This window comes from Acomys minous (assembly GCF_964271855.1).
Source record: "Acomys minous genome assembly, chromosome: 6".
Classification (NCBI taxonomy): Eukaryota; Metazoa; Chordata; class Mammalia; order Rodentia; family Muridae; genus Acomys; species Acomys minous.
In genome coordinates this window covers 10,395,626-10,422,524 of record NC_140487.1, presented here as the reverse complement: position 1 = coordinate 10,422,524, position 26,899 = coordinate 10,395,626, and the positions used below count along the sequence as shown (strand labels likewise).

General features: G+C 40.0%; 1 protein-coding gene across 13 annotated transcripts in view; it reads left to right on the top strand.

The window, feature by feature from the left end:
- The window catches only part of ST7 (suppression of tumorigenicity 7), a 233,115-nt gene that overhangs the window by 132,180 nt on the left and 74,036 nt on the right, over positions 1–26,899 (top strand). For 11 of the 13 annotated variants that reach the window (XR_014780003.1, XR_014780004.1, XM_084785752.1 and 8 more), the window contains 7 exons: positions 4,681–4,840; positions 15,194–15,248; positions 16,315–16,430; positions 18,565–18,640; positions 20,843–20,911; positions 22,722–22,876; positions 25,024–25,121. Coding sequence is in view for 11 of the 13 variants with exons in the window: in XM_084785752.1 (XP_084641878.1) it covers positions 4,681–4,840; positions 15,194–15,248; positions 16,315–16,430; positions 18,565–18,640; positions 20,843–20,911; positions 22,722–22,876; positions 25,024–25,121 (729 nt within the window). In the remaining 2 variants the exon portion in view is untranslated. Of the gene's footprint in view, positions 1–4,680; positions 4,841–10,719; positions 11,039–15,193; positions 15,249–16,314; positions 16,431–18,564; positions 18,641–20,842; positions 20,912–22,721; positions 22,877–25,023; positions 25,122–26,899 lie in introns of those variants that run through there. The other 2 variants (XM_084785754.1, XM_084785753.1) reach the window with 2 other exon arrangements.

Genomic DNA, 26,899 nt, shown 5'->3' with positions numbered 1-26,899 from the left:
TAGTGTCAGTCTTGAGGAGTTGTAAGGGGCTTTGAAAGAGCCAGTTGGTGTGAAGCAGAGGACACACTGAAGAATGCAGAGGGATCCTAAAAAATAGTTATGGATGTCACTTCAGTGATTGTCAACTGCCTTGGTATTACCTCCAGGGAGTGTGCTTCCTGGGATCTTGGCATCATTTTCTTGGTCATTTGTGCTTTTGTACCTTCAGATTTTTTCTTTTCATGGTGTTTTTTCCATTTCAAAAGAGTGTATGAGCATTTCTTTTTAAACATAAGCCAAAAAAAACAAAAAACAAAAAACAAACAACAACAACAACAACAACAAAACCGCCAACCCTTCCCAAAAACTTTCAAGTATGCTGTTTATTTAGGTTACATGCAATTAATCCACTGGTCCATCACTATCAGCTTTCCATCCAGCATTATAATTATTGTATCGTCCTTCTCCTTCTTCCCATTCTGAGTGTTCACTCTGACTTGAAAATAGCCCCAGAGAATCCAGAAAACCAGCCAAGGTCACTCATCCTGGCTCTCTGGTTAAGAGTTATTTTGCCCTTAAACTAGATAGAGTCAATGTTGGTTTTCTAAATGTCATACTCTGTTGATTGTTTGAATTCCCATCCTACTTACTCTGTATTACTCTAGCAATGGTACATGGGTAGGAGAAAGAATAGTAGAGAGATTAAAGTTTTAAAATTAAGAAATGCATAACTTTGCATTTTAAATTCTACATTAGTTGGCAGACTAGAGAGAGTCCCTGTACCCCTACTCCCAGTATGTTGGGGCCACTAAAGTATTATATGTAAGATCTATATTTAAATATAAATTTGTTTATGAGTGCTTTACTGTTTACACTGTAGGTATGCACCAGGGAAATGTATTCAAAGTGACACCAAATATGTATGCATTAAATAACACCATCTGTCCATTTGGATCCATTCAACACTTTAAAAATATTGTGAAGTGTTCCCTCAGAATCTGATGAGTTTTGGAATATGCGAAAGATTGTTATGCTACTACTTCAGACTTCCTTTTCTTTTGATGCATACTGCAAGGACAGGAGCCATTCTTTATACTGGTGTCCCCTCTACACAGATGTTCTAGGACGAGTCTGGGAAGACACATCTCCTGCTCCCAAACAGGCGCGCCCTGCTCCCTAAGCTGTCCTTACCTGTCTGTTCTTCCTGCACTAGGTAGGGAGGCATAGAGAGGGGGTCTTGCATACATAGTTCCTTAAGGTCCACTTTAATGTTGATCTATGGTTCTTCTAGAGGAGCTCAGGAGTCTGAAATCTCAAGGTTTGTGCATGTGATGGATCCTGGCATGTCAGGGGTACCATGGCTCTGACTAGTGTAGGGATGTGACTTTAGTGACCCTGCAGGGATATCACTTGTGGGTGATAGCACATGGTGCTGTGTGATGGAATGAGTCCTTGGCATAGCGAATGCTCTAATAGCACAAAACAGGAAAGCAGGACAAAAACCTCACTGCTACTGATTGAGAACCACTGTCAATTCTGTGACCAATAATAAGGGACTTTTTGGAACCTTCTTCCTTTTGTGATTGAGGAAAGAGCTTTTGTTGACTTCTTGAGAGTGGGCTGCTCAGGGCTGTAGCTGAGTAGGACCTTGTCACAATGTTTTATGTTAACATCCTAGTGCTAGGGAAGATGCTGGACTAACCTGAATTATGCAGTGGTATTGGAGAACATTGTTCCTGGGGAGAACATCTGCTCACCCCAGATGTGGACCCAATGACAGAATGATAAGGATACTACCTAAGTCAAGCTTGCCAAACTAATGAGCTTTCTGTGGTCACTTACAGGAGTATGGGTCATGGCTCACTAAAGCTGGATGCCTGAAGCACATTGCACACCTTGCAGGCAGCTTGACATATGGGAGAGAATCACTGGCCTGCTGGTGATTCTCAGCACTTGTTACTGCTTATTTAAGCATGAGGAATGAAGGCTAAGTGATACCAGTCACCCCCGAGTCATTTTACATTCTGAAAGAATGGATTGTTTCACATCCCTTTCTATCAGAACATTCTATGTTTCATTTTAGAGGAAATTGCTACCCAACAAATAGCAAAAGAGGAGTACCTCAGGGTAGTACTCAGGGGTATGGCGTCTGTAAGTAGTACAGTACACAAGGCATTCACATCATAAATGTTAGCACTTTTTGAGAACTGACACCAAAATTGGTGCTCTGCACTTAGCTGCTATGAAAACAGAGGACCTCTGAAGATATATATAATTTTTACTTTACAGTTGAAGGTACCAGTATCCAAATAAATGAAATAACTCACTTGGAGCTATAGACATTTTTATGGCTCCATAAGCTGTGTGTTTACCTGTGGGGGTCCCTGCCAGTGTTACAGCCGGCAGCGAGATGGTCCATGAAGAGGTGAGAATGAAAGCTTGGTTCAGCTTGACTTCATCAGGCTAGATCACACTTGTAGAGCGTTTGACGCAAGGTGGTGCATTGCCACCATATTTAAACACAGAACTACTTGAGAAACAGTTTCCTGGTTAAACTAGACTCCCTGGTGCAAAAGGAGACATAACTACATTGAAACTCAACCTCAACCCAGGGCATATGTCATTTCTTCCAAGAAGATAAGTTCTAGACGTAGATTACCTGTATAGATTAAGGGCACAGGGACGGATCTGGCATGGTTCATACACATAGCATAGAGTCATCTGGGGTACCACCTACCTCTGGACCTGGTTTTAGGAGGTTGGGGAAGCCCCTGACTATGCAGATAATGTTAAGGTCATTTAGACTACTAGCCACCTCTGGTCCTGGTCGTGGAACTGGATATGGCCTGGTCCTTCAGATAACACAGATAATTAGGTTGTTAATCCCTTCCAATTCCCAGCCTTCTGGGTGGAAAACAGGTCTTACATACTTCCCCTCAGGAGAACAGTCCTGCATGCTTAGCATCCCAGTTTTCCCTGGAGACATGTGGGCACAAGGATCTTCATGCTCCCGGCATTTACTATTCCCGAACTTTCTTCTTCACACAAATTAGTCTCATATCCACGTAACTTTCAAACTATGTTTTCATTAAACACTGCAATGTGAGAAGGAACTACTCACTGTAATTAAATCAGTGTATTCCACATACAACTGGGAACGTCAGACTTGGCTGGTATTTATAAATGCTCTTCCTGTTGCTGTTTTAACCCAGCAGAAAATAAGAGAGAGAGAAAAAAATCAGTTTTTTAAATAAAAGCCCAATGTCTATTTCAGAGCAGACAATGAAACTTTCAGATGAAATAAACAAGGACACATTTAATTCCACGTTGATTGTACATTGGAGATTAAAGAATAGTACAGCTATCCTTTGAGACACAGGCATGTACTTACTCTGGCTTCTTATTGTTCTGCTTTGTTTTTGTTTTCCTCTCTGTAGCCAAGCTGTCCTAGAACTCATGGCAGCCCTCTTACCCAGCTTCTCTATTTATATATGTGAGCTGCCCACCATACTTGGCCTTTTGCTTGTTTGTTTGAGTTGGGGTCTCCCCGTTCTTGAGCTTATGACCCGCTGACCTCAGCCTCCTGAGTGAGGGCTGCAATTAAGGCCTAGGCTACCATGTTTGGTTAGTAGCAATTCTTAAATTTCTTCTCTTGAATGATGTATGACTGGGGAAGAACAAATTGTAATTAGATAGGGCAGGGAGGAGAGGATGGGCGAGCAACACCAGGCAGTGGTGGAAGTCTCACTGTGGAGGGGATGGGAGGACACTTGGTTTCCAGGGCTCAGGAGCTCTGACTTCAGCTAGTTATACAAGTATGTCTGTTTATTCTTTTATTAAGAAAAGTGACTTATGTTCTCTTTTGGAATTAAAAGTGCATAATAATCAGTAAGCTTTTGGAATAAGAAGCATTGATGCTGTACAACACAAGCTGGTTGTTTGGCACACAGCGGGAAGGGGACTAGTAATCTCAGGACCTGAGTGACATCCATACATGAAATGAGTAATATTTTTCATTTCTTTCATCTTTAAAGCCTAGGTGTCACCATGTTGCTCAGACTGGCCTTGATCCCTGGGCTCAGGGGATCCTCTTGCCTCAGCCTCTCAAGCAGCATGCCACTAGCCTTGATCTCTGGCTCAGCTGACCCTCTTGCCTCAGCCTCTCAAGCAGCATGCCACTAGCCTTGATCCCTGGCTCTGGTGACCCTCTTGCCTCAGCCTCTCAAGCAGCATGCCACCATGTCTCCCTTCATTCTTTTGTTTGCATTTCTTGAAAGAAGTCTTAGTTTTACAATTAAAACATTGTTTTACTTAAAATTACTTAAGATTGTGAGATGATTTTACAAAAATATATGATGCCAAGAATTGAAACATTTCATAAGGTGTATTCTGGGGAGACTGATACTCTTTGTTATTTGAATATTATATCAACTTAGAGAAAAACAATCCGAAATATACCTTCACAACATTCTTTTGTCTATCATTGTAGTTACTGATTATTTTTTAAAACCACTCCTCAGCAGAGAAAAACTATTTTAACAAAGTAGTATGGGTATGTAATAAGTTAAATCTATTACAGTTAGACCAAATTAAACTTTTTTTTTGAAAGGTAGACAGAGATAGCCAACATATATTTAGGGAATGTCTTGAAATTACAAGTAGAAACTGAGGTAATAAACACGCATTATTTTTCTGTTCTAGATATTTGAATGGTGGTATTTTCGCAAGTATGGAACATCTTTCATTGAACAAGTCTCAGTAAGCCACTTGCGCCCCCTTCTGGGAGGGGTTGACAACAACTCCTCCAACAATTCTACTTCCAGTAGTGGGGACTCAGATTCCAACAGGCAAAGTGTCTCAGGTATGAAACGTCTCTTACAATGTTTTTGTGAAATTAACACAGCAAAATGTTTTAGATTTAAAACTGTATATATATCTCATAGAATACTCATTAAGCACATTTCCTTCCACAGTGATGACTGAAGGTTGAGTCTAACTCGATCTGATTGCGCTGCTTGTTTGTTTTAAACGCCCTACTTGACCTGTTTCATTGAAGGTGAAGCCCACATTCTGGGTTCCTCAACACAGCACAAGCTGCTTTTAACCTCAGCTCAGGTCATCAACTTCTGTCACAGTTTGCTTTTCGCTGCTTGTACTTGACATGTTTCGTTCTTTCTTCTCCCCCTTTGTCCAAACAGCTTTTTTTGTGTGTGGTGTGCTAAGGATGACAGTGCTGTCATTCTTCACCTGCATTTACACGTTCACTCACTCAGCTGCTCATCAACAAACAGTTACTCAGTCACAATTATGGGCAAGCTAGATGGCACGTCCTGGCTCAGGTGCATCCTGGGGTCCTGGTTCTTTACTGCCTCCATTCTTCTATCAGAAAGGACTTTGAAAATTAACCTGCAGGACCACAGTGGGAGGCTCTGCCAAGAGCATCAGGATCCTCCCAAGATGGATGAATATTCCTTCACCTCTACTCTGGACTTCTTCCTGGTTGTGCTGTTTCACTTCCCCCCTCCTCCCCACACTGTGCTGCATCCCTTTCCCTGCAGATGCCACATCTGTTCAAGACTCTACCCATAGGATTGTCCTTGATTTTCTTTCCAACTTTTTGACATGTTTCTTAAGACCTGAACTACAAATGTTTCTTTTGTTCCTGGGTTTGTTCATCTGTCACGGCCAAAGTCAAATGCCTTTTCTAACAGACGTACATGCCCTCTCTACCTTATTGATCTGTGATAATTTTACCTTTAGCAACATTATCAAATAGCATTGTGATTGGTGGGGGTGTTCTCTGTAGCATCTGTAGTGGACTGCTGTATTTTTGGAGAGTCAATAAGCAGATGAGTGCAAAGAAGAGGAAAGAATCTAATTTCCTAGGTCAGCTCAGTGAATTGACCCCGGTTTCTGCTGGTTCTTTTGAATAAAAAATCAGTGTCTTGTCTTCATCTCCATTGAACTATTTGAGGAAACAAAGTGCTAAGTGTTCTGATTGCACTGGAGAAACATACTAGAAAGCAAGGTGGGGGTGGGGGAGGAGATCCTTGACCAAACCAAAGGTTCCAATAGTTCTGAGACTTGAAGGATGAAAGGAAGGGATTAGGGACCCAACTTAGATTTTTATTCTTCACAGCTGAATCAGACTGCAAACACCAAGGAGCATTTTGTTCCTTATATTGAGGCAGTCGTTTTCAGTCCATGCTTTTTCACCCTGACATGAATTGTAGTGGGCAACTCATACCATGTGCTTACTATGATGGCACACCCATGAGGATTTGCACCATGTAGGTAATAAAATTTCTTGAGACTTTGTAAATTAATTACCTTGTGAGAAGAAAATGAGACCTGAGCACAGAAAAACATTGCATTAACCTGAAATGCAAAGAATTGTGGCTCATTGCTCTAATGAGAAATACTGGTCATTTAGTCATTATCACATAAGGAGGGGCAGATAATTGCTGTCATACTGTGTCTGTTCTGAAGATTTCAGAGATTAACTGTATTGCTGTCTGACTCCAATTTCTGTTATACTTGCATGGTGCAGAAAATTAGCAGATGGTAAATAGAAAGCATGGCCCTTTAAGGCATTCTTTAAAATGGTTGCATTTGTATTTGCATGAAAACCCTCCTTTCTCCTCACCCAACTTTTTTAAAAAAAGTTATTTACTTATTATTATGTGTATAGTACTCTGCCTGCATTTATGCCTGCATGCCAGAAAAGGGCATCAGATCACACTGGGAACTGAACTCAGGACCTCTGGAAGAGCAGTCAGTGCTCCTAACCTCTGAGCAATTCCTCCAGCTTCCTCCTCATCCAACTTAAAGATCTTGACATTACTTAATGCAAGGAAAAGTCCATGCTTTCCTTAGTAACACTATTTTAGATTTTTTTTTTTTTTTTTTTTTGTATAACAGGAGTGGAAGGATATGTACACAGCTTATGAGTGAAGGTCAGAGAACAGCCTGTGGTCAGATTTCACCTTCTACCTTTCAGTGGGGTCTAGGGATGGGTCAAACTCAGGTTACCAGGCTTGTGGAACAGACAATCCTGCTGATGATACGTCTTTCTTAGTAGATGTATGACTATTATGTGAATCTTGATGTTATCAGTGTGTGTGTGTGTGTGTGTGTGTGTGTGTGTGTGTGTGTGACAATTTTGCTTGAGACAGATTCTTACTAGGCTGTCCTGATATCTGCTATGTAGCCAAGGATGGCCTCTAGCTCACTATAATCCTCCTTTCTCTGATATGCTGAGTTTATAGGTAAGAGCCATTGTGCCTAGATGATTTTTATTTCAAAATAAGGAAAGTACTACAGAGATACATTATCTGCCCATCTTTCTTTCTTTCTTTTCTTTCTTTCTTTCTTCCTTTCTTTCTTTTTTGAGACAGGATTTCTCTGTATAGCCTTGGCTGTTCTAGACTCACTTTGCAGAACAGGCTGCCCTCGAACTCACAGATCTGTTTGTTTCTGCCTCCCAGAGTGCTGGGATTATAGGCCAAAGCCACCTCACCTGGCCTGAAATTATTTCTACTATTAATCACTTTCTGTTTATAGTCTGATTTGAGTTTTGTATAAAGGGGCAAAATATCCACATCGGAATATAATTCATGTATTTTCTTAAAGTAGATGATCTACGTTAAAATTCTTACTGTCTTTAAACTAATAGAAAAGCTATTGAACTCATAACAGAAGGGTGAAATCTGTTGATTTTCTTTAAATGCCATAAACATCTTCACTGATTTTAACATTAAATATAACTTGGCAAGTAAAGCTCATGGACATATGCAAAGGAAGTTTTAATGGCATTATTTGGAAAATAAAATAATTGACAATGTTAAAAATAAAATAAGCAATAGATGTAAACATCGGTCCACGGGAAAACTCATTGGAGTCCTTAAAGTAGTATTTGTTTTGATCAAAATTTGTCAGATGTGGCCCAAATGACTTGGAATGAAGGTACTAGCCGAGGAATGAGAAAACAGGGCAGGGTATGAATGCATTTTAAAGCCCTGATGTGTATAATGGACGGAACACAGGCTTGTTCAAGTTGTTCTGTGATTCTTATCTGTGGATCAGTGGAGAAATGTTGCTGATTATATACTTTCTTACTTTAGCCAAACTTCAGTTTATTTGGCCAAGGGTCATGTGTGTGGATATTTTTGTTGTGTTTTATTTTATTTGGGAATGAAACTGCTATCTTGCTGCCAAGTGTCTGTTTTTTGATAAACTCTGCGGCTGTATTTTACCACATCACTATGAGTCCTGCCATTTCTTAATTCAGTGCAGTGTATGAGTTGGTGATGCACAAGGTTTAAAATGTGGCCAACTTTCCCCTGAGAAGGGATTCTCACAGCACAGTGAGAACTAGAATTTGGCTTTAGTAGAACATTGTCTTGATAATTTATTCTTGTTCTCAAATAAAATATCATAAAGACAAGGCTTGCAGCCTTTGTCTTTTGCCAGATAGATGCTGGGAACAGTGCAAGTTGCTCCATCCTATAAACAGTGGTGCCAAAGTCACGCTTAGCCGCTGAGATGCCCTAACAGCCCCTGGGAGAATGGGGCCTCTAAACACCCCTGACACAGCCACATGGTTTCCTAGCCAAGCCACCTCATTTTTACCTTACTAATTTTCATAATATATTTAAAATTCTAGATAATCATAAAATTTTAAATTTCTAATTCTAGTCATGCTTTATAAATATACATTCTATATTCTAAATTAATGCTCATTGGATCATTAGGGGCACTTCAAGCACTGATTTAAAAAATCAGTTTAAAGAAGCAATGGAAATAACAATCTTGGGAAAAGTTAAAATAATAAATCCTAAAACTGTCATCGATGGCAATTGTCACAATTAAACAATTCTCCCGATAGAAGTCCATTCAGTTCTAGGAATTTTTTAGCATGTTCAGTATTTGCTCTCAGTTTTAAGTATTATTACCACATTCAATCCTTATAATACCTCCACTGAGCAGATAACTATTATTATGTCCATTTTAAGCTTGAGGAAGCTGAGGTACAGGAAACAGAAGTCACATGACTCACAACCTGGGTAGTCTTCTTTCTAGACACCCTCTTTCTCTCTCCTCCTGAGCAGTGTTTTCCTCTATAGCTCTGGGTAACCTCCAACTCTGAGTCCTCCAGTCTTTTCCTCCGGAGGTTGGAGATTACAGGTAGGTGTGCACCACCACCTTATGAGCCCAAGCCCTTAAGGCTTCACTGGATACTAAGTGACTGGCCCAGACCCTCTGTAAGGTCAATAGAGCTAAAGTTAATATAGGGATTAAGCAACTAAAGGACTATTTGTTGGCCGTCTTGGCTCACACCTGTAATCATTGTTAGGTAGGCAAAGCCAGGAAAAGGGAAAATTGTGAGGCCACTTTAATCTATGGCGTGAGACCTTGCCTGGAAACCCTTGACAACAATAGTATTAATACTCTGTAACACAATGCATGACACAATTTGTGACATGACATTAAATGCCTTCAAAAGCAGCTCAGTGGCAGTGACTGGCCGCCCAGGCTCTCTAGTTGTAGCTCTGACAGTCAGTGACTTAAGGCTTGCCGTTTAACTTTTCTAATTAAGTCTTAGTATCTTAATCTGAAAACATGAGAAAAATAGCCGTAAGAGTTTCACAGAGTATTTTGGAAATTAAATGAGGCCATGCGGAAATCCCAAGTCAGAGGACAGCTTTTTATGCAGAGTGCCTCCCAGACGAACTGACTTTATAAATAGACTTGGGAGAATGCCACCACACTTGAGGATATGCCTGCGTGGTCAGGGACTCTTTTACACCCAAGCCTTTCAGAGCCTTCAGCTCAGATGTTTCCCTTTGCAAAATTATGAACTTTTATTCACTAGGGATCTTTGGGATTGCTTGTTAATAGTCTCAGTGATGGTAAACTAGGTATGTGCATGCCAAAATTTAATGCATAGTCTATAAGTGATTTTCCTAGCCATCTTTTCAAAATCATTTGCCATTAACATTTATATTCAAGTACAAAAGGGATCTCTACTTACATGGTGAAAAAAGCCTGAAATGGATTCAGTTTCTAGTGAATGTATTTATAATTTGCCGTAGAGCTAACATATTATTTGTTGCAGTTCATTTAATCAGAAATGGCCAGTTAGAAAGATTTAGCGATCTCACCATATTTTACAAAAGTAGTACTATTTTGAATAAAGCAAACCAATAAAAGTTGGTCTTACACCTTACATTTACTATTGCCTATTTTTATTACATGCAAGAATTTGTAGTTGCAAAATTTGTTGAATGAAAGCTATCCATGTTTCCTTTGCCAATGTTTTAAAAAATAAAATTACTCTTTTCTTTACACGAGCAGTTTGTTTACTCTAAATTATGATGCTTACAAAGTGCCACAAAACCCATAAAGGCTTTGGATCTGAGGCCCATAAGCAACAGCTCAGGTCCCAGAGACGCGGAGTGCGGGGAGGAAGGGACAAGCCTAAGACACTAAGGGACAGACGGACAGGACACTCAAGGCTTTGGGGGAGCTTGAAGCACACTGAAGCACACGCGTAGATCGCTAAGGATCTACTCGAGTACAAACGCGTTTCATTTTCACTCCCGCCGAAATACTGACATCCAAGTTGAAATGGAGGCCAACGTTACATACCGATAAAAAATAAATAAATAAAAAATCACAGAAGACTTAAGGAGGCAGCCCTGATTGAGAAACCGGGCGAGTCTGTGAAGAGCTGCACCTGTGCTGAGGTGGAAGATGGCGCCCACCCAGCCCTCGTCAGCGGCTCCAGGGACCGGTGCGGACCGGCTCCGACTAGTCAAAGGCTGTAAGCAAGGTCAGGCCAAGCCAGGGCTGCTGGGGTGCTGGGGGGGGGGGGGCTCGTCCACGGGGTCGGCCTCACGCCTGCCTCGCGCTGGGCCACTCTGGCTTCTGCACAGGCGCAGCTGTGGGCATGGGCCTGTGGTTGGGCTCCAGGCTCGCATCCCTCCTCCTCTCCGTGGGATCATGGTGTCCAGCCCAGGCTGGCTCCTCTGGAGGGACAAGCGCACAGCGGCCGGAGGTTCGCGGTCCTGTTCTGGCGCTTGGGGTGGTGAGACCAGGCTGGTCAACTCCCAGCAGCATGGCGGTTTGAACAGGCCGCTCCCTCTCAGTGTCTGCTCCCCACGTGGCTCGCTGGTAGTTCTTTAGGTGTTTTCTGCTCCTGGGGTTCTGTCCTGACAGCCACAAATCTGGGCAGGCGATCTTTGCTCGTGGCTCCGTCGTCTTCTCCTCGGCAAGTTGGTTAAAAGCTCAGGTAGCCAAAGCCCCTGCCGCCCAGCTCTGAGGCAGCTTCCGCTTGTGTTGTGGCGCTCTCTCTTGCAGGCCGCAGGCCTGGCACAACAGTCAGCTGTTATGTCACTTTTTCTCAAAATAGCTATTTTGAAAAGCTATGAGGTAGCTATGGTTGAGTTATTTATTTATTTTTTTTAAAGGAGTACTTCTAATAATTGCCTAAATGGATCACTATGGTATAGATTAGGTATTAATTTCCGAAGTATCAAAGCTAGTAACTGAAGGCAAATCACATCAAAGATGGATTCACTTAGGGTAATAAATAATAATAATAATAATAATAATAATAATAATAATAATAATAATAATAATAAACAACAATAATATCCATGAATCCTTTTTTTCTGGAAGGATTTTATTTTTAAGTTTTTAAATTTTTTATTGTTTACATATATATTTATATTATTTCACATATATACAGTAAACTACCTATAGCAAGAATACCCATGACACAATCAGGAATTATATAAATGTTACATTCTTAGTGCTTTGGCTACTTGGGAAGTATTACTTTGAATTAGCTGACATTTCCCTAAAGGAAATTTGAAATCTGTTCGTCCATTGGACAATTGACTTGATGATGAAGTTACAGGATATTGAAATGAGATGCTTTTGGTAGGAACAGGTTTGTTGCCTGTTGTAGGTAATAGAAGAGTCTGGACATGGAGGCCTTAACCTCATTTACGACGGCCCTGGAGGAGAAGGTCTAATATATGCCTCTCACTAATTTATATAAGGGTTGTAGGTAGTAACCTTTAGAAAGGATCAATGAAAGCTAAGCTTACAGGATGATAAAAGTTGCTATTTCTGCTGCTGTTTTGAAGAGCCTAATGGGCTGGAGGCCAGTGTGCCGCACTCAAACCCAGTGTCTCCGCACTCAGAACCAGGTATGTCCCCACCCACGAAGGGCTGGGGCCTCCCACAGCAATCACGAGCTAAGGGAATGCCCTATAGGCTTGTCTGACTACAGCCCACTCTTCTGCAGGAATTTTCTCAGTTGAGATTCCCTCTCCTCAGATGACAAAAGCTTGTGTCAAGTTGACATAAACCTAGCCAGCACAGTAACTGGGTCAGACCGTACAAAGTAATGATAATGCTGATGGAGGGTTTTAGTAGGACCTGGGGACAAGGAAGGCTTCAGAAACATTTAGAGCTTGCTTCAGAAATCCTTAATGGATTAAGTTTTATGTTCATTGTTTCCCACATAGAAACTTCCAACTGTCCCACTTTGACAAAGAAGTGTCTGTGCTGTGAAGGCTGGGGGATATCAGGTGTTGTCTTAATGGTGGCCGGGTCCCTCTGCCTTGAGCTTTGATGTCCTTTCACACATGTTGAGTTTCCATCAGAGCTGAGTGGTGACTCTGTTATGGACAGTGAAGACTGAAGCACAGAGAGTGTGCTTGTATTAGGGACATATTTATAAGTAGACTCTTAATGATGTGCCCAAGCGCTTAATGGAGTCCCAGTTGACTTTTAGTGCTTGCCAATGGCCCCTAAACTGCAAGATAATGAAGAATGGAACATTCTTTTTGAAGGAAAAAATTGAAATATGATCTGAAATAAGTTTATTCCTCAAGAGTACACACAAGAATTTATGTGAAAGCGCTCTCACTCTGTGGAGGTCTGTTTCTCTGGAATCTTCATGTTTGGCACTTACGTCGTTTGTCCACGTTACACCAAGCCACATGAGGCAACTGATATTTATGGGGTGTGTTCTCTGGAGCTAATAACACGCTAAAAGAATTTTCTATAGGAAAGATTATAGAACAGACCAGCACAGATAAATCACATTAGTGAAGGCAGGAATTTGATGTGTGCACATAGACAACCTCTATATTGCTTATTTCTTAAGGAAAAATAATCTGTCCTGTGCCCTCAGTTTTAAAAAAATGCAACTCTGGAAGATATTTTGTATTTCTCAGTCATCTTTACCCCTTTATATCTGTTGCAGTTAATTGCATCTTAATTTCTAAGTTTCAGGGATAATTTAGAAGTGAATAGAGAACTGTTTTGCAACATCAAGTTAACTAGAATTTAGCTCTCTAAGTGATACATGTTAACTTTTTTTAGAACGTTTGCAGCACCCCCTGCTGGCTGTGTTGTGGAAATTCCTAAATAAAGTGGTTATTAGATACTACTTTTGAAGTATACCAAGTATTTCTTCTCTAGAAATATTTTGTTTCAAGTGATGTAATAGAGTTAAATTTTTAACTAAGATAATTTTCTTCCTGATTCATCAATTGGGTTTTGAACACTGATTATTTCCTCAGGCACTACACTAATGTACTTGATTGGGAAAATATTTGCCAGAATTTTAAAAAATTATATTTCTGTTTGTTTGTTTGTTTGTGTTTTGAGACAGTGCTTCTGTCTGTAGCCTTGGCTGTCCTGGACTAGCTTTGTAGACAAGTTTAGCCTCAAATTCACAGAGATCTGCCTGCCTCTGCCTCCCTCTGCATCCCTGAATACTGGGATTATAGGTATGTGCCAGTGCATCAGGCTTAAAAATTATGGGCTTTTTGTTTGGACACCAAATAGTGAACTAAGGGTAATGTCATATGAAATGATATAAAATCTCTGTTTCCTAAGAACAGAATTCAGAGATGTTGCATTAAATGATAAGTTATGTTAAATGACAAACATTTAGGGCCATTATAAGCACTGAGTAAATTTAAAATGAGACACTGGCTTAATTTAAAGATAAATTCATCTCTTTTGGAAGAAAGCATATATTCCATTATAAAGTATAGACTTTTATATTTCAGCAGCTAACTACTGTGATCACACAGAATGGTGCTTTACTACATAGAAAATATCATAATAATGGCTTCCATGTTTTCTCCACGGTTAAAAGCCATGGCTATTGGATAGATGGCTGGATAAATGGGTGGAGGCATGGCTGTTCGATGGACACACCCACCATAGAAACCCAGTGGTCATCATCTGGCCTTCAATGTCTCTTGTGTTTCTGTCATAGTTGTGATTGGACATACCAGTAGACGTGGTCCTTTAGGACTGATGCCTTTATTGTTGTTAAGTGAGTTTTATTTTCTAATAAAAACTGTATTTATCCAAAGAGATCTAGTATTATGAATTATTAGAAAGTCTTAATCAACGGAATGTTTGAAAACCATTGTAGCTTGTTTATCACATGTTTAATATCACATGACCCTAAACCTAGTACTGATGGACTTCTCTAAGAAGGAGGCCTGTGGTCTTAGGTTCTGGGTTCCTGGTATAACAAAAAGGCTTCATATTATTAATTAACATTGTGACATGAGGGTGATGGCTCATTTATGTGTCAGCATAAGTAAAAGGGCATTTTCATAAATGTTCCAAAACAATTTATCTTCATAGAACTTCTTTCTGCAATTGTCATAACTTTATTAATTTTCTTATCCCTTTCCAGAAAAACAGTATAGTGAATTACCTCCAAATAAAACCTAGCATCGTCCCTAATCGACTAAATTTGTCTTCTCTATGTTACACTGCAGAGCTTCTGTGTGTGTGGAGGACGATGTCACCGAGTGGTGTGTGCCTTCCCTCTGTGTGTACCTTCTACCTGTGTTGTTGGAGGTTAATTTGTAAAATCTGCTCCAATCTCTTAGAACAGTCACAGAAAGTTCCACAGTATCTGACATTGGCATGCACTATGATTTGAATAATGAGGAAACTTGGGTGACGTTTCCTCTGCCCCAGTGCCTGATTAGCATTAAGTCCCTGATTAAGCTCAAGGGTTGCGTTTTGTTTTCCAGTTTCCTCTGTAAATGACAGAAAATAAAATTATCTTATCAAAAATGGTCAGGAAGGGTGTTTTACTGAATTAATTAGTTCTGAATATCAGTGGACTTCCGTGTCATTTTCATATTTCTCTTTGTTACAGAGTGCAAAGTATGGCGAAATCCACTAAATTTGTTTAGGGGTGCTGAATACAATCGGTGAGTCTTTTGTCGGTCCAGGAAATAAATGAGTGGTTTAGAGAGTAAAAACAGCAAGTTATTGCTGGTTCATTTAGGGGTCACGTGATCGTGCATTTTCCCCTCCCCTCGACCCTCCTTCCTCTCCCTTCTCTTTTCTTCCTTTCCCTTCCTTATTCCTCCTCTTTTCCCTCTCTTCTCCTCCTCTTTCTTTCTCTTCTGCCTCTTTTTTTTTCTTTTTTTCTTTTGTCTGAGATGGGAGTTTTTATACTCCAGAACTGCTGTGCGGCTGTGAGCCTTTGCTTCTGATCCTTTTGCTGCACAGGTGAATGCTAAGATTGTAGGACATCACTATGTCCAACAGGACTTTGGGACACTGTCTTCAAGTGTTTCGATTTTTCTGTTTTATAAACATTTTGACATTCTAGTTGGGAAGAATATACAAAACTATGGGTTATAATTGTTTTTATTGCACTTACTCTTTAAAAAATTATTTATGTGTGTATGTATGTATATGTGTGTATGTATGTATATGTGTATGTTGCATGTGGGAGTTCTCCCCTCAAACTGTTGGGGGGGGCGAGAAATGCTTATTTGTAATATTAATTAGAGAAGTTTTTCATTAGCAAGGGCTGCTAAAATGTTATGGCAAAAATAGGAGAGAAAATATGTATTTATTTTGTGCTGTATACTTCCTGAAAGAAGAACAGAATGATTTTTTTGAGATTTATGTTTATTTTATGTATATGGGTAGTTTGCCTGATATGTATCTGTATCATGTGTTTGCAAAGCCAAGGGAGGCCAGAGGAGGGCATTGCATCCTTTTGGAACTGGAGTTACAGAGTTAGTTGTCAAGTGGCTGCTGGGAATCCAATAGCAGTCCTCTGGAAAAGCAGTCAGTGTCCTTAACCACTGAGCCACCTCTCCAGCCCTGAGCAGGATGCTTTAAAAATATACTTTAGTATTCATGAACAAAGTTATTTTAATGCTCAGTAGTGGTTTGCATTTCAATTGCTCTGCTGCTTCCTCGTTTATAGGTATCTTTTCTTACTCAAAACTGTCTAACCATCATGTATTCCTGTGACAGGTACACTTGGGTCACAGGACGAGAACCTCTGACATACTATGACATGAATCTCTCTGCCCAGGATCACCAGACATTCTTTACTTGTGACTCGGACCATCTTCGTCCTGCAGATGCAAGTATGGAAAACCCTTCAGATATTTCTGCATGGGAAAGCTTTGCAGCTTGTTCCAGATCATGGTCCTGACTCTGTAACATCTGCTCTACAGCTCGGTTGGGTGGCACGCTCAGGACGTAGAGGCAGGAGCCTCTCTAGTTTGGGACCAGTTGGCCTATATAGTGAGTCCCAGGCCAGCCTGGGCCGTATTAAAAGAACCAGGATGTCTAGGGAGATAAACGCTGGGGGCAGGGGAGCCCTTGCCTTGCAAGCAAGAGGATCTGATTTGTGTCCCTTGAACCCATGTAAAAAGAAACAAAATCCAGATTTGGTAATATATCTCTGTAATCTCAGGTCTGAGAAGACAGAAACGGGCTCCCACGGGGCTTGCCCTCACACATACACCTCTTCTTCTCTTTAATAAATACAATATTAAACTGACTAGTAAAACCCAGAATCCTTAAAGAATACCTATATGAAATTTATTCACAATGACTATCCATGTAGAAATGAGGTTTATTATTATCTAAAACATGATTGTAAAACATCAAAGTAAGTTTTATGTATATTGAAGGCACACATCTTACACAACATTAAACTTAAAGGAGAAGTGGAATTAAGTGTCTCCCTTATCACATTCTAATTAGAAATTGGGATTTGGGGTGGTGGTGGTCCACAGCTTTAATCCCAGCACTTGGGGGGCAGAGGCAGGCAAATTTCTGAGTTCAGGCCAGTCTGGTCTACAGAGTGAGTTCCAGTATAGCCAGGGATACATAGAGAAGTGTTGTCTCTAGTTGGAATTCTGGAAATATAAATGGCCAGCCTATTATACTTAACATAGTGGCTTCCTACCATTGCAAGGGCCCATTACTTTGGCTATGGGAGTCCATGTGTATTCTCTATCTCAGAGCAGACTTTGTTTAGCATGCATGTCACACTCAATACTTTTCTATTGGTAAATTTTATATTATTAAATTGGCCAAAAGTAAATATCTGAAAATTCTTGTCTTAGTTAGGGTTACTGTTACTATATTAAAAGCAAATTGGAGAAGGAAGGATTTATTTGGCTTACATGTCCTAAATCTCAGTTCACTGAAGGAAGTCGAGGCAGGAACTCAAATTGGGCCAGTACCTGGAGGTAGGAGCTGATGCCAAGGTTGTGGAGGGGTGCTGTTTACTGGCTTACTCCACATGGCTTGCTCAGCCTACTTTCTTATAGAGTGAGCTAGGACCACCAGCTCAGGGTTAATATCACTCACAGTGGGCTGGGCCCTCCTCTGTCAGGACTAAGAAAATGTCTCACAGGCTTGCACAGCCTAATTTTATAGGCACATATTCTCAGTTGATAATCCCTGTTCCTAAAATACTCTAGCTGATGTCAAGTTGACATAAAACTAGAGAGGACAATACCTTTAAACAAAACAATTTATACATACCTTTAAGAAACTGACTTATAAAATGTGAATTATCAAATTATATAATGGTATAGCAATTTTAAAAGTCTTGTTGCTATTATGGAATATCATAGTGTGATTAATATTCCTGAGCACTGAGATTCTTCCAATATATTCACAAACTTTTCTGATACACACAAAAAATTGATTTTCAGGGAAATCTAAGTCACAAATATCCATGTCAAGCAAAATTCTACAGCACTTTAACTCAATTCACATGCTCCATGTAATTCCAACAATAAAATATCCAGTGCTTAAGGCAATTGCTTTGGAACATATTGAATAGAAATTATGAAATATAGAATGAATAAATTACTGAGAGTGTCACTTCAGTTGGGAGCAGGTACATTCAGGATGGTATGGCCATAAAATAGTAATTTCAAAATCTGTTAAATATATGTTCTAACAGCAAATGCTTATTAAAGTCAAAAGACATGAAATCTCTATTATACTTTTCTTGACATTTTTAGTGTATGATATTTATGCCTGTAATTTAATCCTCACACACAAAACGTTTGTTATCGGCAACTGAAGAACAATGAAATTGCAATTCCGAATGCTTGTATGACTTCGGGGATATGGGCTGGCTTTGTTGGTAATAAAAGTTTACAATTAAAGCTGCCAGCTACTTATTGTCTGACACCCCGTCATTGTAATTATATGTACTAGTTGACTTGTGTTGTTCCTTTTTTTTCTAACTAGTAATGCAAAAAGCTTGGAGAGAGAGGAACCCCCAAGCCAGGATTTCTGCAGCTCATGAAGCCTTGGAGATAAATGAGTAAGTAGGAAACAGAGTTGCTATTAAAACGAAGTCACATCTCACATTAAGTATTTTTAGTCACCAATGTTGGGATACTTCTGTTAAGCTGTGCATTTGAGCTGCACAGCTATTTTTGAAGGCATTGCTTTCTGAAGTTTTGTTTCTATGCAGGACAACCTTGTGTGTGTGTGTGTGTGTGTGTGTGTGTGTGTGTGTGTGTGTGTGTGTGTTGGTGTTAGCTCCTTTAGAACAAAGTTCAGTGCCTTTACTGTGACTCCAGATTAAACCATTCAAGGAGATACTTGGCATATTATGAGAACATAAACTAAGAACAGTTCTTGGAATACCTAGAACATTTTGACAGGGGCCCTTCTTTCTAGATGTAGAATATAGCTAATCTGTGCATCCCTGTTTCCAGAAGTAACTTCTGCTAGTGGGAGAAACAGCAACTGCAAAAAAGATAAACGGTGAAAAAAGCATTAAACTTTTAAAATGTTAAGATGAAAATAAGAGGAAATGCTGTTTTTACTGTTGCTAAATATTCTACGGGTTACCAAGGAAGACTGGAAAATGTCTTCGGGAGATTTCAAAAAATGAGATTCTTAATATTGGAGTCATTAAAGCCTGGGGTTGGCAGAGACCTTAAAGGTCACTTATCTCAACCACCCATCTGGTGCTTGAATACCTCAACAGGGCCCTTGCCAAGTGGTCATGGTCAAACTATTTTATGATTTTCTCAAGAAGCTTACAGAATCTTCTCCAGAGAGGTCATGAATATGGTAAAAAAAAAAAAAAAAAAAAAAGGTCACTAAGTTTCAAGTCCTCTCACCTTAACGCTGACTCTGCACGGTTTCTGGCTCTGTCGTGCAACATGCCTTTCTCTTTCTTGTCATGTACAAGTTTAATATGCCTGCCTTGTGTGTCATTTATGTTTCTGAGAAAAGTGTCAGGGCCAAAAGTAGACCTCTGGGCCGTGGCATGTAGAAACTGCCCTGTAGCACATGTCTGCATGCATCCCCTGTCTTTCCTATTACTCAGGCAGTTACCAGGCCCACAGTTACACTGTGAGTCTCTCCATTTTGATCTTAGGGTGTCAGGCTTATAGAGAGTTTTAATTTATAGTAAGCCTATTAGGGAAAACACAGCCAGTAACCCTGTGTTATTCATTCTTAGCCATTTAAGTTAGCTTCTGCTTTGTTTATTTTATTTTGATTTTTTTTTAAATGTGCTTAGATGCCATTTCTCTAATAGTCACTGGAATTTCTTTCTGAATCACTGTTCTGTCATTTGGGAGGTCAACCTTCTTTGCTGTTATGAAAATTTATGGCGCATTTCTCATCTCATCTTGTAGTCTCTATTCTTTGTGATTCCACAGCTATCCGTAGAGTACAATTTCATTTGCTGCATGCAAGGGCAGTTGGCTTCCAAGAAGTTGCCCTTCCCAGAAGGGTGGTTCACTCAGAATGTATCACTGATGTGCTGTCTTACGTCTTTTTTTAAAACCCATTTTAGAGTTTAATGTCTTCTCTCCTTTTTAGTCTGACAGTCATTCTCCTTGATAAAGAGGCCAGGAGCAAGATGGGAGTGAGAGAGTTTTCTTTTCTCTTTGTTATCGCCCACTATTAACCATAAGTCTTCTTTGTTTTAATGTTGTTGTGTGCTCTTTTTGGTTATTTGTTTTTGTGGTATTTTGTAGAAATTGGGAGGAGGGAGCAATAGGACCTTAAATATCATTTTAACCAGAGGATAGATAGTAGTTGTCTTTAGTGGGTTTTTTATGTTTTCTCTTTTTATGGATTTATTTTAGACAACCCTTGTTAATTTAGAATTTCATCTTTCCTGATGTTACTCTTATGAATCCACTCCACTTCCTCCAGTCCATCACATGCCTTCTTTTCCTCTTTTGTTTTGTCTGCATGTCCTTTAAGACTACGACCTGTGCTAGATCTCCACGAAGCCATGCTGGCTCTTTCAGGGCCACCCTGCCACCCTTCCTGAGAGGTCATTATGATTACATGAGCACATGTGGAAGCTGTTCTGTCCTCTTGATCCATTTTTCCATACTACATCTCGTGCCATCGAGTCATGCCTCTTTTCTATGAGTTTTCAAAGTCTACCTCCTCCTCTCTGGCTGCCCTGAACTCTGGGATGACATAGTAACTCTCTCTGAATGTTCCTATCAGTTTTCATTTCACCAACTATTTTTTTCTTCTTGGTCAGAATTAGGTCCAGAGTTGAAGTTCCCCTAATTGCTTCCTCTACCATCTGGGAGATAAAATTGTTACCAAAGTAAGTCAAGAACCTGTCGGGCACCCTACTTCTAACCAAACAAGACTTATAGCAGATATCAGGATGGTTGACACCCCATCACCACACTTCTTGCTTCTGTGTGTGTATTGTGTTGTGACAAAGATGTATCCTATCCATCTTCCCCTAGCTGAGAACCATGCTCTGTCCCTGACCATAAGTAATTCTACTGCTCTCTCTCTCTCTCTCTCTCTCTCTCTCTCTCTCTCTCTCTCTCTCTCTCTCTCTCTCTCTCTCTCTCTCTCTCATGCACAAGCTGTTAGCATGTTTCTACCCAAAACTCATGAGTTTCCACATAGACATGTTTCTTGGCTGGTACTGCTAATCTCTCTCTCCTAAGAACAGCACTTGAAATAAGAACACACAGTGCAAGAAGCCTCGCCCTAACTGTTCTTGAGCTCCCATCCCAGCAGCGGGACCCCACAGCTAATTCCTCCGATGCTGTGTCTGCAGTTACTATTATCTCCATACTCTGTTCATTGCCTTAAACCTATATTTAGACGTGGGTGTCTGAACCTTACATATTTCCTCGGATGCCTAACCCAGTAGTTCCCTCCAATAACTCATGAGGCAGTTTTAGCACCACTATTGTTCTTTCTGAGTCATATATTCTGCCCTCCGTAGTGACTGATTTTTCAGCTTTTACTCTCCCTGCCTCATCATATTTAATGAAAGCCTCACTGATGGTCCCTGCTTGAAGTTAGAGGGACGGGAAGGAGAATCCAGAAGACTTTTCTCCTCTAAGGATCAGGTGCCCCTAAACCTAACTGTCGGTGAAGCTCATGCTTTCTCCTAGCTGGCCTTGCAGTTTGCAAACAGTAGCACTTCATTTTAATTTCTATTTATTTCCTCTCTTATGATCTGAGGGCCACAGAAAAGCAGTGAAGAAGACACAAGAGGTGAGGGCAGAGCAGCACCCAAGTGGTCTGTTCTGGTCTCCTCGTCCCCGCCCCCAGCCCCCCGCCAGGCCCTCCCTTCCTCTGACAGTGGGTGGTGGTCTTTGTATGATTGGAGGGGTTTGCATCTCCTCCTGTGCTGGTTAGTTAGCTGCATATCCTTCTTGGCTTCCTGCCTCAGAGGGTTGTTGAAAGAAAGGATTATGAGAGACAACACGTTTAGCGCTTGGCACGGTGCTTACTGTACACTCAACAGCAAATAATGGCTTGTTGTTAGAGGTATGAGGTTGGACTCTTCCTAGGTAGTGTGGCTGTGTCAGAGTTTGAACTTTCCAGAAACTATTTCCACAGGTTCTTCTTGTATTTTCTGATGCAGAAAATCAGCACTGTTATGGGATTCTTGCGTTGAAAACAATCTTTATCTATTAAGCAAAAGGAAACTTCTATGTAACTCTCTAAGTGTTGGGTGGAGACATTCCTTAGCAGCTGTCTGTTCATCCTCATTAGCTGACATCCACGGAGTGAGCGAGCATACCCTCAGTGCTGAGTGCTGCACCAAGCACGTCACAGAACGCATCTCATTGAGCCTTTACGAAGACAGGCAATAGGTCCCATGTTTTCCATCAGGGAGGCAGAGTGACACCTTGCCCCAGGTGACACATTAATAAGGGGCTAAGCCATATATTTGCCCCATGCTTCTAACACTACATACCCTTCCTCTCAAGAGAAACTATAGGTATTTCTTCTGAACCATTACTGTGTCAACAGCTACAAACAGGTGCATGAAACAGTTGGCCATGCTGCATGTTTGGCGTAACTCCCTGTCCTTCTGCATGAACTTTCACAGTCTATTGCAAAGGCCTTGGATTTGTAATTTGTAATATCTGAATGGACAGGTGTGCAACTGCTTATATCCTCTTGGCTGAAGAAGAAGCAACAACTATTGCTGAAGCAGAAAAACTCTTTAAGCAGGCCCTGAAGGCTGGAGATGGTTGCTACCGGCGTTCTCAGCAGCTACAACATCACGGCTCCCAGTATGAAGCTCAACACAGTAAGGTTTCCTCCAGGGTGGTGCACTGGGAAATCAGAATGGCAAATGCTAATTGGAACAAAGGTTCAGTGCAGCTTAGAACTAGATTCTGTCAGATGAAGCTCTGAGTGCACAGTCAAGTTGGTTGTCAGCGTGTGCACACTCTTATTCATGCCCACAAGGTTTCATTGCTGTTGTTTCCTCTTTCCCTTTCCTTCCCCTAAACTGTCCTAGGCACATCCCACCACAGTAACCCGTAGTAGTAACTTCTCCCCTGAGTTTCTAGAGACTTGTTCTGTTCAGAAGTTCTATCTTATCAGCTTCTCTATCTTGTAGCTTTAAGTCCAAGTTTGGTAACTGAACATAAATTGATTTTTAATACCATAAAAATGTTATCTTCTAAACCTTGCATAGCATGAGTAAAAGCATGATGGAAAGAGAATGATTTAGAATAAAACTTTTTATTGGCTATGGTCTAACAGCATTTAGTTATTATTTAAGAAACATTAGTATTGTCTTTGGGAGAGAAAGGACCACAGGTCCTATTTGTTGATATTTTATTAAAATAATACCTTTTTTTTTTTTGGTAAAATAATGCCATAAAGGCTGAGACCTTTTAATTCGGTTCCCTAAACTGAGAACCCATGATACTTTGTGGGAACAGTATAGAAGTAAGACAAAGTAATTACTGGAGTTCCCTGAGCTCCTTGACTCATCTTGGTTGGCTATTTAAACAGAAATCCAGTGATCCTTGTGGGACAAAAGTGTTTTCATGGTCTGACAAAAATGCGGGTTGTTTCTTTTAGGTAGAATTTCTCTCACTTCATCTCTCTCTCCTTAAGTTTGAAAAATAGGGGTATATGTCCTTCATACTTGATATTACATAATTAAATTTTAATATTAAACTTGGATTTGGTATAGAATCTGACTGAATCAGACTCCAGGTCTCAGGTGCCAGCAATATCATTACATTTCAGTCCACATGTGTGGGGACTACGTCCACACAAGCCATCTATATACATGTTTTCATTTTTATTCTATAGTGAGTTATATATAGCAATAAGACCTGTGATCATTATAAAAATATAGCAGTATATTTTGAGGTTGTGTAGTGAATGTCCATCTTGTGAACTAAATGAAAATTAATACATAAACTACACAACCTGTAATATAACTTAAAACATTTTCTTTCTTTTCTTCTCTAAATTAAATCCTTTCAACCTGTTGCCTAAGTCTATCCAAAAATATAATCACATCTTTAAAATAATTTGTAGGTACTTGGCAGTTTTCCAGCACACATCTTGTTCTCATTGTTTAAAACTTGAAATGTTCAGACTTCGGTCTCAACATCTTTTAATAGCTGAGTATCATACATGTACTTAATCCATAACAGGTGTGTCATATTTTTCTCAAACACAGTAATTTTATTGAGGATTAAGCATATGCATGTTCTCACTGGTCTGGAAACATATCCAAAAGACATAATTAAATAGAAGATTAAGATAAGAAGTTGCTAATACACTTTTTAAAGGCCGTTTTCGTGACTATTGTTATAACTGTTTAGCTTGTCAGTGCTTTCCCTAACACTAGGGTAGTTTTTCATTTTGTTGCATACTCTGTTGTCATATCTGGAATGTGTTATATTGCCATCTAAAACCAACTGCTTTTGGGACCTGGAGATGATTATGATGTCACTAGTGTTAGAGAAAGAATAATATGAACCAGAAGTTCAAGATGAGGCTTCTCCAGAGTTAATGTCAAGAACAGGAAAAAAATAGTTCATCAGGATGCAACCTGAGATTCACCTCTCTGCATCTTTACCAAAAGCATGCGCACTTATGGAATATGGGATGCTTGCTTGTAAACTGCATGCAGTGTTGGTGTGTTCACTTGCTTAGCTCTGTGTGACAGAGATTTTATTTATTATCAAATATTCAGCATGCATTAGGTAATCAGTCACGATGTTGGCCTTTGGGCATCTCAGTGCTTTTGCTTTACTGGACTCTCACTCTGCTATTAACACAGTGAGTTCTCTGTGCCAAAGGAGCACACTGTTCTCTCTTGGGTTTTCCTGAAGCGTAGAGCAAGTGATCCTCTGCGTTCTTAACTTAAAGCTCTTGGGTTTTATTGATTTTGTAACTGTTGACATTTTATCTCTCCTTTCTCAGGAAGAGACACCAATGTCTTGGTCTATATCAAAAGAAGGCTGGCAATGTGTGCCCGAAGACTTGGGAGGACCAGAGAGGCAGTGAAAATGATGAGAGATGTGAGTTTACGTTCCTGCTCGGGATGGGTAGCAATGTACCTGACAGAATAGTCCTTGGATGGCAAAGCCAGCTCCCAACCGACCAACTGACGGAGTGAGCAATCTGGGGCAATTAATTTCTGTGCTCTGCTTTCCTTATCTGTCAGGTAACAACAGTTTTCACAATAACCTTGTCTGTTTCCTGACACAGCAAGGAAACTCTGCCAGTTACTCAGCTGAACAGAACTGGAGTGTTTTTTCTACATTTTAATCAGATCCAGTTGTATTAAGCCTTCAACTTTTTTTTTCCTTATTGTTGTCACTGGCATTGTTAGCGCTGTCCCTCTCCTCCTCCTCTTCCTTCCCCTCTTCCTCCTCCTTTCATATTTCAGTGGTCTTAATATGTGCTTACCCATTTCCATAGGAAAAGCTGGCTATTTAAATTCCATTTTCCCTTGGTCTTTTTCTGTGTATTTTCAGTGTATACATATAAAATTTCATATGCTTAAAATCAACATATCCATAATGTGCTTAGTATGACTGGCCTTTGGCTTTGTATTTCTTTATATCTACAATTCTACTTACTGATCTATCCCAAATATAGGTTTAGAGAGAAAGTCTAGGATGCGGAGGGAGAGACACTAGTGAGCTGCCAAGAAGCTGGCTCTGCTATTTCCGTGCGGCTGATTCCAGACAGCTCATTTTTTCCTGTGGGCTCCCCACTTAGACTGTATTGCTAGGGACTGATGCTTCCTACATTAGGAAAACTACTTGATGAGGAGAATTCTGTGAAATAATATGAGCACACTAGCATGTAATATGCGTGCTTATAGTTTTCTTCATATTTTCCATTACTTAAGTTATGCATTATGGTATTCTTGCCAGTTGTGCTGCAGGACATCTTGAGATAATTCCAGTTTTCAAATTAAAATTTAAGTATTCATATTTGGAAATTGTCATATAACTATGCATATTTACTGGATAGAGCATAACATTTCATTCCTTCACTGTTTACTGATTAGATTACAGAAATTGTACATTCATCACCTCAATTCAATTTCATTTTCTTGAGTGAATTAGTCAATCAATCAAATAATCTATTTTGGGTTCTCTCTATCTACATATGCATATAAACCTACATATTATATGATATGTATATATATATATGTGTGTGTGTGTATATGTGTGTGTGTGTGTGTGTGTGTGTGTGTGAGAGAGAGAGAGAGAGAGAGAGAGAGAGAGAGAGAGAGAGAGAGAGACTTTTGTATTTTATACCAAAACCTTTCATTTCTTAAAATACTGATACACATTGGCTCTCAGTTTTTGAAATGTCCATCAAGAGGGCACTGACCATATTCCTGTGAGGAACACTGCAAGTCTTGGGAGAAATGTGGGTTTTTTTGTTTTTGTTTTTGTTTTTGTTGTTGTTGTTTTGTTTTGATGGGGAGGCCCGATGGCACTTGGTGGAAGGATAGCAGACTACCAAGAAGAAACTTGATACCCTAGCATCATATTCAAGGGGAGGTGTTCCCCATCAGTCACAGTCATAGGGAAGGGGAATGTTTTTTTTTTATTTTTTATTGAAAAATAAAATTATTCATATTACATTTCAATTGTTATTGGATCCCATGCATCCTCCAATTAATAAATGGGACCGCATGAGGCTGAGAAGCTTCTGTAAGGCAGGAGACACTGTCAAGAGAACAAAGTGACAGCCTACGGACTGGGAAAAGATCTTCACCAACCTTACATCTGACAAAGGTCTAATATCCAAAATATATAAAGAACTCATGAAATTA